This window comes from Bos mutus, chromosome 6, assembly GCF_027580195.1.
Source record: "Bos mutus isolate GX-2022 chromosome 6, NWIPB_WYAK_1.1, whole genome shotgun sequence".
Lineage (NCBI taxonomy): Eukaryota > Metazoa > Chordata > Mammalia > Artiodactyla > Bovidae > Bos > Bos mutus.
In genome coordinates, this window is record NC_091622.1 from 112,654,054 (window position 1) to 112,672,290 (window position 18,237).

The 18,237-nt window shown below is 42.8% G+C and overlaps 1 protein-coding gene and 1 non-coding gene across 2 annotated transcripts; one reads left to right on the plus strand and one right to left on the minus strand.

Moving 5' to 3' along the window:
- Positions 1-14,596: 14,596 nt before the first annotated feature.
- TRNAC-ACA (transfer RNA cysteine (anticodon ACA)) lies at positions 14,597-14,668 on the minus strand. The gene has a single exon. It is a non-coding gene; the product is annotated as a tRNA-Cys (tRNA).
- Positions 14,669-15,093: 425 nt separating this feature from the next.
- On the plus strand, positions 15,094-17,323 carry LOC138988246 (MORF4 family-associated protein 1). The gene is made up of 3 exons (XM_070372739.1): positions 15,094-15,240; positions 15,360-15,793; positions 16,294-17,323. Exon 2 carries the CDS (start codon positions 15,397-15,399, stop codon positions 15,778-15,780), a length of 384 nt encoding a protein of 127 aa, XP_070228840.1. The 5' UTR covers positions 15,094-15,240; positions 15,360-15,396; the 3' UTR covers positions 15,781-15,793; positions 16,294-17,323.
- The last annotated feature ends 914 nt before the right edge of the window (positions 17,324-18,237 follow it).

An 18,237-nucleotide genomic window follows, 5' to 3' on the forward strand; every position in this document is an offset into this window, starting at 1 on the left:
AAAGAAGCAAGATACAAACAAATAATTATGATTTCACTTATATAAAGTTAAAAAATGGGAGAAAAACTATACCATATTATTTATGATTACATTTATAGCTGATAAACCAAAGAAAAGCCAAAATAAATAAATAACCAAAAGTCATAAAAGGGGTTATCTCTAATGGGGAGTGGGAGGGCTGGATTAAGAAGAGATGTCTCATGACTTCCCTGGTGGCCCAGTGGTTGAGAATCCCCCTGCCAGTGCAGGGGATATGAGTTCAATCCTTGATCCAAGAAGATCCCTCATGCCTCAGAGTAACTAAGCCTGTGCACCACAACACCTGAAGCCCTCCCTCTTTAAAGTCCATGCTTGGCAACAAGATAAGCCACTGCAATGAGAAGTCTGTGCTGCAAAAAAGAGTGACCCTCGAGGGGGAGGTCCTAAGATGGCAGAGGAATAGGACGGGGAGACCACTTTCTCCCCCACAAATTCATCCAAAGATCATTTGAGAAAATTCCACAAAACAACTTCTGAACCCAGAAGGCCACCAGGCAGAGGACATCAGGCACCCAGAAAGGCAGCCCATTGTCTTCAAAAGGAGATAGGACAAAAGATAAAAGATAAAGAGACAAAAGAGTTAGGGACGAAGACCCATCCGGGGAGGGAGTCTTTAAAGAGGAGAAGTTTCCAAATACCAGGAAATCCTCTCACCAGTGGGTCTGTAGGGAATTTTGGAATCTCAGAGGGCAACATAACTGGGAGGAAAAATTTAAAAAAAAAGCCCCACAGATTATGTGCCTAATGGCAACTCCCAATGGAGAAGTAACCCAGACACTTGCATCTGCCACCAGCAAGCGGGGGCTGAACAAGGAGGCGTGGGCTGCACTGCTTAGGGAAAGGACCGGGCCTGAATGCCCTGAGGACAATTAAAGAGGTAAGTGACCTGATCTGGACACATCCAGCCAGCTCTAATGTTCTAAGAGTCTAGGCAGCCATGAGTGGAAAACTACAAGGGATAAATTATGAAAGGAACAAAATGCTCTTCCTACCAGATGCTAAACTTGAACTAGGACCAATTTTGAATATACCCATGTTGTTTCCCTCTTACCCTTGAACTTCACATACAGTGGAACTATCATTTAGAAGAGAACAGGAAAATATGGTTTTATTGAGCAAATAATCATTATTTTGATCATTGGCAGGGCTTTGAAAAATTCAGCAACATCCAGCAACACTAGCCAGATCTGCTGTCCTCTTTCTGTACTTGTTAAATTTCTCATAATAATTTTCACTTCCAATTGCTTTTTAAAATATGTTTTGGAAGTCCATGAATCCTTTGAAAATCTTATGAAATATGGGGGCTCATATAGCAAAATGCACTTATCTACAAAGTAATGAATGCAACTTGAGAAGGCTCCCCAAACCTTGAGGGCCTAGGGTTCCAGAGTAAGTTTATATTGTGACTTACAGTTGATGGTATACAGGGCAACCTCAACTGTGGGATAGCCAGAGAGAGAGAAAAGAAGAGAGAGAACTTTCTCATGAAAAGCTATAAACTAAGGCACTGCCGGGCCTGCTCACAGAACAAAGGACTGAGCAAATACCAGAGGAGAGCTAGCCAGCTGCGGACCAGCCCTTCCCCCGCTGGAGGCAGAGAGGCAGGCAGCCTACAGCCAGAGCCAGAAAGGGGCAATCTCGGCCCCAGAAACGGCATCCTCTACCAAACTGTGAGCAGGCTCCCAGTTGCTAACCAAGTCTTCCTACGATCCTGGATGGTTGACATCCACCGGGAGGGTCGCAGTCAGAGGTTAGCTCCCCAGAGGAGACATATGGCACACCTGAGACAGCGCTCCTGCTGCGCACCCGGAAACCGAGCGGCTGTGACCGGGGAGGTGATAAGACACACTACCCCACCTGGGGAGAGTGCGCTCGCCAAGTACCTGGTCACCTGAGTTGCTCGGACCTGGGAAAGGCACAAAACGCAGCCCCAACCAAGTCTGTGCCTTTGTGGAGTACCGAGAACCTGAACCTGAGTGGCTTAGACCTGGGAAGTGCACGCAACCCAGAGCCCACTTTAGACAGTTCCCCTGCAGAGCAACCTGGAGCCTGAGCAGTGTTGACTGGGAAAGCACACACACCGTGAGCGGGGGCAAACCCAGTGTGGCCCCAACACTGCGAGCACACTGCGAGCACTCCCCACACACGCCAGGGACATTTGTTTGCAGTGTTCCTCCCTCCCCACAGCACGACTGAACAAATGAGCCCAAATAAGTGACCACCTTCACCCCCTTGTGTCAGGGCAGAAATTAGACACTGAAGAGACTTGCAAACAGAAGAAGCCAAAATAAACAAAAGGGAACCACTTTGGAAGTGACAGGTACAACAGATTAAAACCCTGTAGTTAGCACCAACTACATTGGAAGGGGCCTATAGACCTTGAGAAGTATAAGCTGCAACAAGGAACTATCTGAAACTGAACTGACCGAACGCTGCCCACAACAGCTCCAGAGAAATTCCTAGATATATTTTTACTATTATAAATTTTTTAATTTTTAATTTTTTTTTTTTAAGTCCTTTATTACTCCTTTAATTTTCATTTTTATAACCTACTGTTACCTTGCAAGAAAAAACCTATTTTTAAAGCAAATTTCATATATATTTTTATAATTTTGTGATTTTTTTAATATTGTATTTTTGAGAGTCTAACCTCTACTCTAACTTTTTAATCTTTGCTTTTTGGTATTTGATATCAATTTTCTACCTTTAAAAATCCAATCTTCAGTACCCATTTTTACCTAGGAGTGTGATTACTGGCTTGATTGCCCTCTCCCCCTTTTGACTCTCCTTTTTCTCCTCTAGGTCACCTCTATCTCCCCCCTCCCCCTTCTCTTCTCTACCCAACTCTGTGAATCTCTTCGGCTATTCCAGGCTATGGAGAACACTTTGGGAACTGATTATTGGCTAGATCTGTCTCTCTCCTTTTGACCACCCCCCCCCCTTCTCCTCCTGGTCATCCCTATCTCCCTCCTCCCTCTTATCTTCTCCATGTAACTCAGCAAACCTTTCTGGGTCTCCTTCACTGTGGAGAATCTTTTCACCATTAACCTAGATGTTTTATCATTGGTTCTGTATGGATGGAGAAGTCTTGAGGCTACTGTAAGAATAAGACTGAAAACCAGAGGTCGGAGGCCTAAATCCCAAACTTGAGAACACCAGAGAACTCCTGACACCAGGGAACATTAATCAATAAGAGCTCATCCGAAAGTCTCCATACCTAAACTGAAACGAAGCTCCACCCAAGAGCCAACAAGTTCCAGAGCAAGACATACCACACAAATTCTCCAGCAACACAGGAACACAGCCCTGAGCTTTAATATACAAGCTGCCCAAAGTCACACCAAACCCATAGGCATCTCAAAACTCACTACTGGACATTTCATTGCACTCCAGAGAGAAGAAATCCAGCTCCACCCACCAGAACACCAACGCAAGCTTCTCTAACCAGGAAACTTTGACAAGCCACCCGTCTAACCCCATCCACAGGGAGGAACCTCCACAATAAAGAGGAACCACCAACTGCCAGAATACAGAAAGGTCACCCCATACACAGCAATATAACAAGATGAAAAGGCAGACAAATACTCAGCAGGTAAAGGAACACAATAAACGCCCACCAAACCAAACAAAAGAGGAGGAGATAGGGAGTCTACCTGAAAAGAATTCAGAATAATGACAGTAAAAATGATCCAAAATCTTGAAAACGAAATGGAGTTACAGATAAATACCCTGGAGACCAGGGTTGAGAAGATGCAGTAAATGTTTAACAAGGACCTAGAAGAAATAAAAAAGAGTCAATCAATCATGAATAATACAATAAATGAGATCAAAAATACTCTGGAGGGAACCAACAGTAGAATAACTGAAGCAAAACTTAGGATAAGTGAGGTGGAAGACAGAATGGTGGAAATAAATGAAGCAGAGAGGAAAAAAGAAAAAAAGAATTAAAAGAAATGAGAACAATCTCAGAGACCTCTGGGACAATGTCAAATGCCCCAACATTCGAATCATAGGAGTCCCAGAAGAAGAAGACAAAAGAAAGGCCATGAGAAAATACTTGAGGAGATAATAGTTGAAAACTTCCCTAAAATGGGGAAGGAAATAGCCACCCAAGTCCAAGAAACTCAGAGAGTCCCAAACGGGATAAACCCAAGATGAAACACCCCAAGACACATATTAATCAAAGTAACAAAGATCAAACACACACACACACACACACACACACACACACACACACATATTAAAAGCAGCAAGGGAAAAACAACAAATAATACACAAGGGGATTCTCATAAGGATAACAGCTGATCTTTCAATAGAAACTCTTCAGGCCAGGAGGGAATGGCAGAACATACTTAAAGTGATGAAAGAGGAAAACCTACAGCCCAGATTACTGTACCCAGCAAGAATCTCATTCAAATATGAAGGAGAAATCAAAAGCTTTACAGACAAGCAAAAGCTGAGAGAATTCAGCACCACCAAACCAGCTCTTCAACAAATGCTAAAGGATCTTCTCTAGACAGGAAACACAGAAAAGGTGTATAAACTAGAACCCAAAACAACAAAGTAAATGGCAACGGGATCATACTTATCAATAATTACCTTAAATTAAATGGGTTGAATGCCCCAAATAAAAACAAAATCTGGCTAAATGGATACAAAAACAAGACCCCTATATACACTGTCTACAAGAGACTCACCTCAAAACAAGGGACACATACAGACTGAAAGTGAAGGGCTGGAAAAAGATATTTCACACAAATGGAGACCAAAAGAAAGCAGGAGGAGCAATACTCATATCAGATAAAATAGACTTTGAAATAAAGGCTATGAAAAGAGACAAAGAAGAACACTGCATAATGGTCAAAGGGTCAATCTAGGAAGAAGATATAACAATTATAAATATATATGCACAATTATAAATATATATATATATATATATATATATATATATATATATATTCTCTCCCAACATAGGAGAACTGCAACATGTAAGGGGAATGCTAACAAGTATTAAAGGGGAAATTAACAGTAACACAATAATACTGGGAGACTTTAATACCCCACTCACACCTATAGATAGATCAACTAAACAGAAAATTAGCAAGGAAACACAAACTTTAAATGATACAATGGATCAGTTAGACCTAATTGATATCTACAGGACATTTCACCCCAAAACAATGAATTTCACCTTTTTCTCAAGTGCACACGTAACCTTCTCCAGGATAGATCACATCCTGTGCCATAAATCTAGCCTTGGTAAATTAAAAAAAAAAAAAATCAAAATCATTCCAAACATATTTTCTGATCACAATGCAGTAAAATTAGATGTCAACTACAGGAAAAATAAAAATAAAAATTCCAACATATGAAGGCTAAACAATACACTTCTCAATAACCAACAAATCACAGAAGAAATCAAAATATGCATAGAAATGAACGAAAATGAAAACACAACAACCCCAAACCTATGGGACTCAGTAAAAGCAGAGCTAAGGGGACGGTTCATAGCAGTACAAGCTTACCAAAAAAAAAAAAAAAAAAAAAACAGGAAAAAAGTCAAATAAATAACCTAACTCTACATCTAAAGCAACTAGAAAAGGAAGAAATTAAGGACCCTAGGATTAGTAGAAGGAAAGAAGTCATTAAAATTAGGGCAGAAATAAATGCAAAAGAGACTATAGCAAAAATCAACAAAGCTAAACGCTGGTTCTTTGAGAAGATAAATGAAATAGACAAACCATTAGCCAGGCTCCTCAAGAAACAAAGGGAGAAGATTCAAATCAACAAAATTAGAAATGAAAATGGAGAAATCACAACAGACAATACAGAAATATAAAGGATCATAAGAGACTACTATCAGCAACTATATGCCAATAAAATGTACAACTTAGAAGAAATGAACAAATTCTTAGAAAAGTAAAACTTTCCAAGCTTCCTTGGTGGCTCAGATGGTAAACCATCTTCCTGCAATGCAGGATACCCAGCTTCGATCCCTGGGTCGGGAAGATCCCCTGGAGAAGGAAATGGCAACCCCTCCAGCATTCTTGCCTGGAAAATCTCATGGTCACAGGAGCCTGATAGGGTACAGTCCATGTGGTCACAAAGAGTCGGGCACGACTAAGCGATTTCACTTTTCACTTTCACTTTGCAAAACTAAACCAGGAAGAAATAGAAAATCTTAACAGACCCATCACAAGCATGGAAATCAAAACTGTAATCAGAAATCTTCCAGCAAACAAAAGCCCAGGACCAGACGGCTTCATAGCTGAATTCTACCAAAAATTTAGAGAAGAGCTAACACCTATCCTACTCAAACTCTTCCAGAAAATTGCAGAGGAAGGTAAACTGCCAAACTTATTCTATGAGGCCACCATCACCCTAATACCAAAACCAGACAAAGATGCTACAAAAAAAAGAAAACTACAGGCCACTATCACTGATGAACATAGATGCAGTAATCCTTAACAAAATCCTAGCAAACAGAATCCAACAACATATTAAAAATATTATACATCATGACCAAGTGGGCTTTATCCCAGGGATGCAAGGATTCTTTAATACCTGCAAATCAATCAATGTAATACACCACATTAACAAATTGAAGAATAAAAACCATATGATTATCTCAATAGATGCAGAGAAAGACTTTGACAAAATTCAAAATCCATTTATGGTATTTAAAAAAAAAAAAAAAAAACCTCCAGAAAGCAGGAATAGCAGGAACATACCTCAACATAATAATAAAAGCTATATATGACAAACCCTCAGCAAACATTATCCTCAATGGTGAAAATTGAAAGCATTTCCCCTAAAGTAAGGAACAAGACAAGGGTGCCCACTCTCACCACTACTACTGGACATAGTTTTGAAAGTTTAAGCCACAGCAATCAGAGAAGAAAAATAAATAAAAGGAATCCAGTTTGGAAAAGAAGTAAAACTCTCACTTTTTGCAGATGACATGATCCTCTACATAGAAAACCCTAAAGATTCTACCAGAAAATTATTAGAGCTAATCAATGAATATAGTAAAGTTGCAGGATATAAAATTAACACACAGAAATCCCTTGCATTCCTATACACTAACAATGAGAAAACAGAAAGAGAAATTAAGGAAACAATTCCATTCACCACTGCAATGAAAAGAATAAAATACTTAGGAATATATCTACCTAAAGAAACAAAAGATCTATATATAGAAAACTATAAAACATTGATGAAAGAAATCAAAGATGACACAAATAGATGAAGAAATATACCATGTTCATTGATTGGAAGAATAAATATACTGAAAATGAGTATACTACCCAAAGCAATCTATAGATTCAATGCAATCCTTATCAAGCTACCAACAGTATTTTTCAGAGAACTAGAACAAAAAATTTCACAATTTGTATGGAAATACAAAAAGAACCTCGAATAGCCAAAGCAATCTTGAGAAAGAAGAATGGATCTGGAGGAACCAACCTGCCTGACTTCAGGCTCTACTACAAACCTACAGTCATCAGGACAGTATGTTACTGGCACAAAAACAGAAATATAGATCAATGGAACAAAATAGAAAGCTCAGAGATAAATCCACGCACCTATGAACGCCTTATCTTTGATAAAGGTGGCAAGAATATACAATGGAGAAAAGACAATCTCTTTATAACAAGTGGTGCTGGGAAAACTGGTCAACCACTTGTAAAAGAATGAAACTATAACACTTTCTAAAACCATACACAAAAATAAACTCAAAATGGACTCAAGATCTAAACGTAAGACCAGAAACCATAAAACTCTAAGAGGAAAACATAGGCAAAACACTCTCCGACATAAATCACAGCAGGATCCTCTATGATCCACCTCCCAGAGTAATGGAAATAAACCCAAAAATAAACAAATGAAACCTAATTAAACTTAAAAGCTTTTGCACAGTGAAGGAAACTATAAGCAAGGTGAAAAGACAGCCTTCAGAATGGGAAAAAACAATAGCACTCGGAGCTGGTGCACTGGGATGACCCAGAGGGATGGTACGGGGAAGGAGGTGAGAGGGGAGCTCAGGAAGGGGAACACGTGTACACCTGTGGTGGATTCATGTTGATGTATGGCAAAACCAACACAATATTGTCAAGTAAAATAATAGAGAAATGATAAGTGGTTAAAAAAAAGAAATGATGACAAACATGTTTGGTTTTCATCCAACCAAATACAATGTTGATAAAGTGCTTTCAGCAAAAAAAAAAAGAAAAAGAAAAAAGAAAATAATAGCAAACGAAGCAACTGACAAAGAATTAAACTTAAAAATATAAAGCCACTCCTGCAGCTCAATTCCAGAAAAATAAATGACCCAATCAAAAAATGCGCCAAAGAACTAAACAGACATTTCTACAAAGAAGACATACAGATGGCTAACACACACATGAAAAGATGCTCAACATCACTCATTTATCAGAGAAATGCAAATTGAAACCACAATGAGGCACCATCTCACACCGGTCAGAATGGCTGCTATCCAAAATTCTACAAGCAATAAATGCCGTAGAGGGTATGGAGAAAAGGGAACCCTCTTACACTATTGGTGGGAATGCAAACTAGTACAGCCACTATGAAGAACAGTGTGGAGATTCCTTAAAAAACTGGAAATAGAACTGCCATATGACCCAGCAACCCCATTGCTGGGCATACACACCAAGGAAATCAGAATTGAAAGAGGCACGCGTACCCCCAATGTTCATTGCAGCCCTGTTTATAGTAGCCAGGACATGGAAGCAACCTAGATGTCCATCAGCAGACGAATAGATAAGAAAGCTGTGGTACATATACACAATGGAATATTATTCAGACATTAAAAAGAATACATTTGAATCAGTTCTAATGAGGTGGATGAAACTGGAGCCTATTGTACAGAGTGAAGTAAGTCAGAAAGAAAAACACCAATACAGTATATTAACGCATATATATGGAATTTAAAAAGATGGTAATGATGACCCTGTGAGACAGCAAAAGAGACACAGATGTATAGAACAGTCTTTTGGACTCTGTGGGAGAAGGCAAGGGTTGGGTGATTTGAGAGAATAGCATTGAAACATGTATATTATCATATGTGAAACAGATTGCCAGTCCAGGTTTGATGCATGAGACAGGGTGCTCAGGGCTAATGCACTGGGATTACCCTGAGGCATGGGATGGGGAGGGGAGGGGAGGGGGCTTCAGGATAGGGAGCAGATGTACACCCATGGCTGATTCATGTCAATGTATGGCAAAAACTACTACAATATTGTAAAGTAATTAGCCTCCAATTAAAAGAAATTTTAAAAAGAGTGCCCTTCACATGTCCTTTAAAACTTTATATTATAGTAAATATACAAATATATGTAATAAAATAGTCCCTATATAAATATATGACATACATTACATATATAATATTTATGTACATGTCATTGTCACATAAAAATATTTAAAATGTTTCAAAGTACAAATATGTGAAAAATAATCAATGTCAAAGTGAAAAAAGAAGAAAAATTGTTCAAATTCACACCTTACCTCTAACAGGTTTTCTTACCTAACCCAGACCACACAGGCCTAACACAAACCGACTTAAACAAGATGGAGATGCTTTGGTTGTAGCAAAGATGGTCAGCTCTCTACCAAAATCCATTCTTACCCTCCACGGTATAAACTGGGCTTCCCCGATAGCTCAGCGGTAAAGAATCCGCCTGCAATGAAAGAGGCCCTGGTTCAATCTCTGGGTCAGGAAGATCCCCTGGAGAAGGGATATACTACCCAGTTCAGCATTCTTGGGCTTCCCTAGTGGCTCAAACATTAAAGAATCTGCCTGCAATGCAGGAGACCTGGGTTCAATCCCTGGGTTGGGAAGATCCCCTGGAAGAGGGCATGGCAACCCATTCCAGTATTAAACAAGATGGAGATGCTTTTGTTGTGGCAAAGACGGTCAGCTCTCTACCAAAATACATTCTTCCCCTCTACACTCCACAGCCAGAGACATTTCCCAGTTTCTGTTTCATCCAAAGGCTGCATCTGAACCTCACCACTGTAATCAGAGAAACCAGTGAGACCTTTGGGGGCCTCCCGGCCCATCCAGCCAGCAGGACAATGAAGCTGAGGAAGTGGCTCCAGGCAGCACTACAAGAAACAGAAGAAGCAACGAGTGAGCCCTGCCCAGATTCCTGAATCCCAGAATTGTGACAAGTGAGCCTTAGGGTTCTAGGCCATTGTGTTTTGGAGTCTTTAGAAAGCAACAATAGATGACTGAAACATATAGTGAAAGTGAAAGTGTTAGTATCTCAGTGATGTCCAACTCTTTGCGACCCCATGGACTATACCTGGCCAGGCTCCTCTGGCCATAGAATTCTCCAGGCAAGAATACTGGAGTGGGTAGCCATTCCCTTCTTCAGGGTATCTTCCCGATCCAGGGATCAAACCCAGGTCTCCTGCATTACAGGCAGATTCTTTACTATCTGAGCCACAAGACATCTTTTATCAGTGCACAATGTCCTTTTTTTCTCTTTCACACTTTGGGGCTTCAATTCTACTTTATTCCTTCATTTTTATACTTTCATTGCATTTCATCACTGGTGTGATTCTCATAAATAACACACACCTGGACTTTAAGTTTGACTCCAAATGCCAAATTCTTTTAAGGAAAGTCAGCATGCTCACTGATTGGGCTTTACTTCTTTTCTCTTCTGTTTATATTTTATTATTTTTCTCATTTTGCCTTTCCCCACAGAATAAGTGTCACTGCCCTAAAAACTCCTCTGTGCTGCACCTATTCCTTACCCCAGACTCTAAACCCCTGACAGCTAATGCTCTTTTTACTGTCTCCATTGCTTTTTTTTTTCCAGAATGTCATATAGTTGGAATCACACACTATGTAGCCTTTTCAGATTAGCTTCTTTCACTTTGTGATGTGTAATTGCATTTCCTCCATAGATAGTTCATTTCCATTTAGTACTGAATGAGATAATCACGATGGTGTGATCACTCACCTAGAGCCAGACATCCTGGAATGTGAAGTCAACTGGGCCTTACGAAGCATCACTATGAACAAAGCTAGTGGAGGTGATGGAATTCCAGTTGAGCTAATTCAAATCCTAAAAGATGATGCTGTGAAAGTGCTGCACTCAATATGCCAGCAAATTTGGAAAACTCAGCAGTGGCCACAGCACTGGAAAAGGTCAGTTTTCATTCCAATCCCAAAGAAAGGCAATGCCAAAGAATGCTCAAACTACTGCACAATTGCACTCATCTCACACGCTAGTAAAGTAATGCTCAAAATTCTCCAAGCCAGGCTTCCACAATACATGAACTATGAACTCCCAGATGTTCAAGCTGGTTTTAGAAAAGGCAGAGGAATCAGAGATCAAATTGCCAACATCCGCTGGATCATGGAAAAAGCAAGAGAGTTCCAGAAAACATCTATTTCTGCTTTATTGATTATGCCAAAGCCTTTGACTGTGTGGATCACAAGAAACTGTGGGAAATTCTGAAAGAAATGGGAATACCAGACCACCTGATGTGCCTCTTGAGAAACCTATATGCAGGTCAGGAAGCAAGAGTTAGAACTGGACATGGAACAACAGACTGGTTCCAAATAGGAAAAGGAGTACGTCAAGGCTATATATTGTCACCCTGTTTATTTAACTTATATGCAGAGTACATCATGAGAAACGCTGGGCTGGAAGAAGCACAACTGGAATCAAGATTTCCGGGAGAAATATCAATAACCTCAGATATGCAGATGACACCACCCTTGTGGCAGAAAGTGAAGAGGAACTAAAAAGCCTCTTGATGAAGGTGAAAGAGGAGAGTGAAAAAGTTGGCTTAAAGCTCAACATTCAGAAAACTAAGACCATGGCATCCAGTCCCATCCCTTCACAGCAGATAGATGGGGAAACAGTGGAAACAATGTCAGACTTTATTTTGGGGGGGCTCCAAAATCACTGCAGACAGTAATTGCAGCCATGTAATTAAAAGACGCTTATTCCTTGGAAGGAAAGTTATGACCAACCTAGACAGCATATTGAAAAGCAGAGACATTACTTTGTCAACAAAGGTCCATCTAGTCAAGGCTATGGTTTTTCCAGTAGTCATGTATGGATGTGAGAGTTGGACTGTGAAGAAAGCTGAGCGCCAAAAAATTGATGCTTTTGGAGATGACTCTTGAGAGTCCCTTGGACTGCAACCAGTCCATTCTAAAGGAAATCAGTCCTGAACATTCATTGTAAGGACTGATGCTGAAGCTGAAACTCAATCCTTTGGCCACCTGATGTGAAGAGCTGACTCATTTGAGAAGACCCTGATGTTGGGAAAGATTGAGGGCAGGAGGATAAGGAGACAACAGAGAATGAGTTGGTTGCATGGCATCGCCAATTCGATGGACAGGGGTTTGGGTGAACTCCGGGAGTTGGTGATGGACAGAGGGAGGCCTGGCGTGCTACAGTTCATGGGGTCGCAAAGAGTCAGACACAACTAAGTGACTGAACTGAACTGAACTGATAAGCCATCCTCTGGATATACCACACTTTTCCATCCACCTTTTGAAAGCTACCTTCAGTTCAGTTCAGTCACTCAGTTGTGTCCGACTGTTTGTGACCCCATGAATTGCAGCACGCCAGGCCTCCCTGTCCATCACCAACTCCCAGAGTTCACTCAAACTCATGTCCATCGAGTTGGTGATGCCATCCAGCCATCTCATCCTCTGTCGTCCCCTTCTCCTCCTGCCCCCAATCCCTCCCAGCATCAGAGTCTTTTCCAATGAGTCAACTCTTCGCATGGGGTGGCCAAAGTACTGGAGTTTCAGCTTTAGCATCATTCCTTCCAAAGAACACCCAGGACTGATCTCCTTTAGAATGGACTGGATGGATCTCCTTGCAGCCCAAGGGACTCTCAAGAGTCTTCTCCAACACCACAGTTCAAAAGCACCAATTCTTCAGTGCTCAGCTTTCTTCACAGTCCAACTCTCACATCCATACATGACTACTGGAAAAAGCATAGCCTTGACTAGATGGACCTTTGTTGACAAAGTAATGTCTCTGCTCTTGAATATGCTATCTAGGTTGGTCATAACTTTCCTTCCAAGGAGTAAGCATCTTTTAATTGCATGGCTGCATTCACCATCTGCAGTGATTTTAGAGCCCCCCAAAATAAAGTCTGACACTGTTTCCACTGTTTCATTTATTTCCCATGAAGTGATGGAACCAGATGCCATGATCTTCGTTTTCTGAATGTTGAGTTTGAAGCCAACTTTTTCACTCTCCTCTTTCACCTTCATCAAGAGGCTTTTTAGTTCCTCTTCACTTTCTGCCACAAGGGTGGTGTCATCTGCATATCTGAGGTTATTGATATTTCTCCCAGCAATCTTGATTCCAGCTTGTGCTTCTTCCAGCCCAGCATTTCTCATGATGTACTCTGCATATAAGTTAAATAAGCAGGGTGACAATATACAGCCTTGACGTACTCCTTTTCCTATTGGAACCAGTTTACTCCTTGGAAGGAAAGTTTGTGACCAACCTAGATAGCATATTCAAAAGCAGAGACATTACTTTGCCAACAAAGGTCCATCTATTCAAGGCTATGGTTTTCCCAGTGGTCATGTATGGATGTGAGAGTTGGACTGTGAAGAAGGCTGAGCGCCAAGAATTGATGCTTTTGAACTGTGGTGTTGGAGAAGACTCTTGAGAGTCCCTTGGACTGCAAGGATATCCAACCAGTCCATTCTGACGGAGATCAGCCCTGGGATTTCTTTGGAAGGAATGATGCTAAAGCTGAAACTCCAATACTTTGGCCACCTCATGCAAAGAGTTGACTCATGGGAAGACTCTGATGCTGGGAGGGATTGGGGGCAGGAGGAGAAGGGGACGACAGAGGATGAGATGGGTGGATGGCATCAATGACTCAATGGACGTGAGTCTGAGTGATTTCCGGGAGTTGGTGATGGACAGGGAGGCCTGGTGTGCTGTGATTCATGGGGTTGCAGAGTCGGACACGACTGAGCGACTGAACTGAGCTGTTGTCCCACGTCCAGTTCTAACTGTTGCTTCCTGACCCGCATGTAGGCTTCTCAAGAGGCAGGTCAGGTGGTCTGGTATTCCCATCTCTTTCAGAATTTTCCACAGTTTATTGTGATCCACACAGTCAAAGGCTTTGGCATAGTCAATAAAGCAGAAATAGATGTTTTTCTGGAACTCTCTTGCTTTTTCGATGATACAGCGGATGTTGGCTATCTTGGTCACTTCCAAATTTTAGCAATTATGAATAAAGAGGGCTTCCTGGTGGCTCAGACAGTAAAGAATCAGTCTGCAATGCAGGAGACCAGGTTTCAATCCCTGGGTCAGGAGGATCTCCTGTAGAAGGGAATGGCAACCCACTCCAGTATTCTTGCCTGGAGAATCCATGGACAGAGGAACCTGGCAGGCTACAGTCCCAAGTGAAAGTGAAGTCGCTCAGTCGTGTCCAACTCTTTGGACTGTTGTCTACCAAGCTCCTCTGTCCATAGGATTTTCCAGACAAGAATAATGGAGTGGGTTACCATTTCCTTCTCCAGGAGATCTTCCCAACCCAGGGATTGAACCTGGGTCTCCCGCATTGTAGGCAGACGCTTTACCGTCTGAGCCACCAGGGAGTACAGTCCAAAGGCGCGGGGGGGTTACAAAAGAGTTGGACACGACTTAGGGACTAAACAATAACAACCACACACACAAATTCCTTCAGGAGACACACTTTGGACCCAGGCCCAAAGCCAGCGTAGCAGCCGGATGGAGGTTTGGGGATGAAAACGAAGCGAGACAAGAGGGAGTGTTGCCTGCCCCTGCGTGGGTTGCGGAGGCGAGCGCAGCATGATGGTAACGGTGAGGAGAACACGAGAGCCCACGTGCACACTGCATGGGTTAGCAGCGGCGGGCCGCCAGGGGTGAAGGGGGAGGGAGATAAGGGAGCTCGTGCGTGTGCGTCTGCGCGTGCGTGTGTTACAGAAGGACGCAGCCCGAAGGCGAAGGGGTAGAGAGAGCTTGGGTGTGCGCGCGTGCGGCCGCAGTAAAGCGGGTTGCGTCGCCCTCTACTGACGTGCGCGAGCCCGCAGCTAGTTCCACCAGCGGCGTGACCGTAAAGAGGCACGGCGGTGTCGTGAAAGGGGCCGCAACACGCAGGGCGCTGGTTGACGGCTGAGCCTCCATTTTGTCCTCCGCTTCTCTGCTCGTAAGTCGCTCGTCTTCCGTAGCTTCTGTGAGGCGAAAAGTTTAAAAGGGGTGAAAGTTTTAAAGAATATTCTGGAAGTGTGTTGGTAAGCCCCGCGGGTCTCCATTTTCTCTCTGCAGCCGCCTCGCATCCTGTGGTTCGGGAAGAGCGGGGAAGATGCGGCCCTTGGACATCGTGGAGCTGGCGGAGCCGGAGGAGGTGGAGGTGCTGGAGCCCGAGGAGGACTTCGAGCAGTTCCTGCTGCCGGTCATCAACGAGATGCGCGAGGACATCGCAGCACTCTCCCGTGAGCACGGGCGGGCCTACCTGCGGAACCGAAGCAAGCTGTGGGAGATGGACAATATGCTCATCCAGATAAAGACGCAGGTGGAGGCCTCGGAGGAGAGCGCGCTCAACCATCTGCAGAATCCGGACGACGGAGTCGAGGGCCGGGGGACCAAACGGTGCGAGAAGGCGGAGGAGAAGGCCAAGGAGATCGCGAAGATGGCAGAGATGCTGGTGGAGCTGGTGCGGCGGATAGAGAAGAGCGAGTCGTCCTGAAGGAGGGTCGGCGGTAAGGCGGGGGGTGGGGGACAGCAGGGGGGTCCCAGCGGTTGCCCGACGGTTGGGTCGGCCTCGGGGACGTTTGTTTACAGGGAATGCCTGGCGGGTGGGAGTTGGGAGAAGAGAATAGAATTCTACTCAAGTTTTTACGTTAGGAGGTGTTAGGGCGTACAAAAATTGTTTACTCTTGAACTGGCAATTAGGGGGAAAGCCAGTTGGTTGGTTTTGACTTAGTAAGTGGTTGAAAGCTAAAATCACGCTCATTAGGATAACTACTAGGGTAATAAACAACAAAAATCACAGTATAGACCATTAAGCAGACGGGGATAGAAATAACAGAATTAACAGAGAGAAGGCCATTATTGGACGGTCCCAGATTTTGCTTGAAGGAGTCAAATGGCCTCCGGAAGAGATGGTTTCCTGCGAGGCTGAATTTGTAATGTTATTGGGTTGTTTTTTTCCACTCCGGATTAACCTGTTAATGATGAGTTTCTCCCACTTTCACTTTAGATTTACAGCCAATGGATTCTGGTCAACTGATGGAGATTGGCTGACACCCTGGAGAAGCTGAAACCAGAGAGCCTTTTGTTTTCTCTTTCTTTCCCGCCCCCTCCCCACCCCCCACCTTTCTGTCTATACTCTGTTCTCACTTACACTACGTTTCTGCTGTGGTCTGTGGTTAATGACCTCAATTTCAGTTTTGACTGTTAAATGTTTTTGTTTGGAGAGGTAACTTTAATTTGGAAAATGCACTCACAAGAGTTAGGGCCTAGATTGTAAGCTCTTACAGCAGCCACATTTGTTCCTGGGCTTTTCTAAACTTGTTCCTAAGTTTTGAGGTGCTTTGCTCTTTCTTGTGTGACCTGATAGCTCCCTGGAACTTTGGGTCTGTGTGTGACAGATGAGACTCAGAGTTGGGGTTCTCTGGCTCTGAAGGTCCTGAAGGAACTACATTATTTCTGGAAGATGACTCCATGCAACGATCGCTAAAGAAGCTGAAGAAGGGACCAGACTTCAACTGGGAATGTGACTGGAGCTGATCTGGCTGGGACTGATGAACCAGAAGAAGGGCTGGAGGATGATATTATGTTTGGGGACTTTGATTTCTGTGTGAGACCAAAGGAGGAGAAATGTATTTTGTTCAAAGTTTTAAGTTTTATGCGGCACACTGATGTAACCTGTCTGGTCAGCTCGTTTGGAAAAGGTAACTCAGCTTTATGTGACACGGAACCTAAAATAGGACGCAAGCTAGGTCTCCGTATTCTGTGTAATGGTTGTGATACCCTGATACATTTCAGGGGGTTCTGGACATGAAAGCGATATTTGCAAAGGCCCTTAAGGGTCTGGGGAAGAAAAGCAATGGCTATTTTGGACCCTAAACTGGACAGGGACTAGGTATCTTCAAGATTTGTAAATTGTCTAGCTGTAAGTTCATTTCAGTAGCAGACCTGACAAGCATTTGAGGTCAAAACCCTACCGTGTGTTTAAAAACAATTTACCATGTTAATAAAAGTATTCATTTGCTTGGAAAGACAAAAGACCTGAAAGATTATTGACTAAGAAGTTTTGTTTCTTTAAGAATGAAATTTAATGTTATCATTGCTTACGGTTTTTGAGGCTCTCAGTAAGCCTGGCTCATAAGGAAGGTTCGTTGCTGTGTGTGACTGAAAAAAGTGCAGTTGTCACTCTAGAGGGTGGAAGGGGTGGTTCTAGGACCCCCACCTTCCCACAGGTCCCAATCCAGGGCTACTCAAGGTCCTTGTTAGATGACGGCACAGTCAGCCCTCCAACCCTCAGTACCCACGATTCTGCATCCTGCAGAACTTAGCTGCACTTCAGTCTTCACCTTAAAGTCTAATTCGTGGGGAATCCAATTGATGGCAAGTAAGAAACAAGAGTAAACCAACTGTCACAGCCAGATACGGTACCTTAGAGCACTGAGGGAAGGAAGGTGAGGAAAGCACTTCAGAGCAAGTAACTGGTGAACTTGGCCTTGAAGGATGGGTGCAGCGTTGGAGGAAGAGAGAATGAGAACATCCCACACGCAGGGAATAGCATGAGAAAAAGCCAGAGTTCCAGGAATGGGGAAGAGTGGGCATGATGAAAAAAGAACCAGGAAAAAGTCACCAAAAAATCTGCATTTGGTACATTTGCCAAAACAAGGACATTAATGCTGTACAGTACTACTAACTAGACTATACTTTATTCTAATTTGACTGGTTTCCCACTAACACTTTTTTCTGTCAGGATATCACATTGCATTTGGTGATTTATTTTTAAAAGAAGTAATATAAATGGCCCAAAATTCAAAAGAAAAGTGACCCTCTCCTTAGCGTCCCAGTTCCCCTCGAAGATGACCATTCACTAGCGTCTTTTATCGGTCAGTTCAGTTCAGTTCACTCACTCAGTCGTGTCTGACTCTTTGCAACCCGATGGACAGCAGCATGCCAGGCT

Bases quoted from the DNA above. Each gene is read 5' to 3' on its own strand.
- LOC138988246 (XM_070372739.1), top strand. From the start codon at position 15,397: ATGCGGCCCTTGGACATCGTGGAGCTGGCGGAGCCGGAGGAGGTGGAG.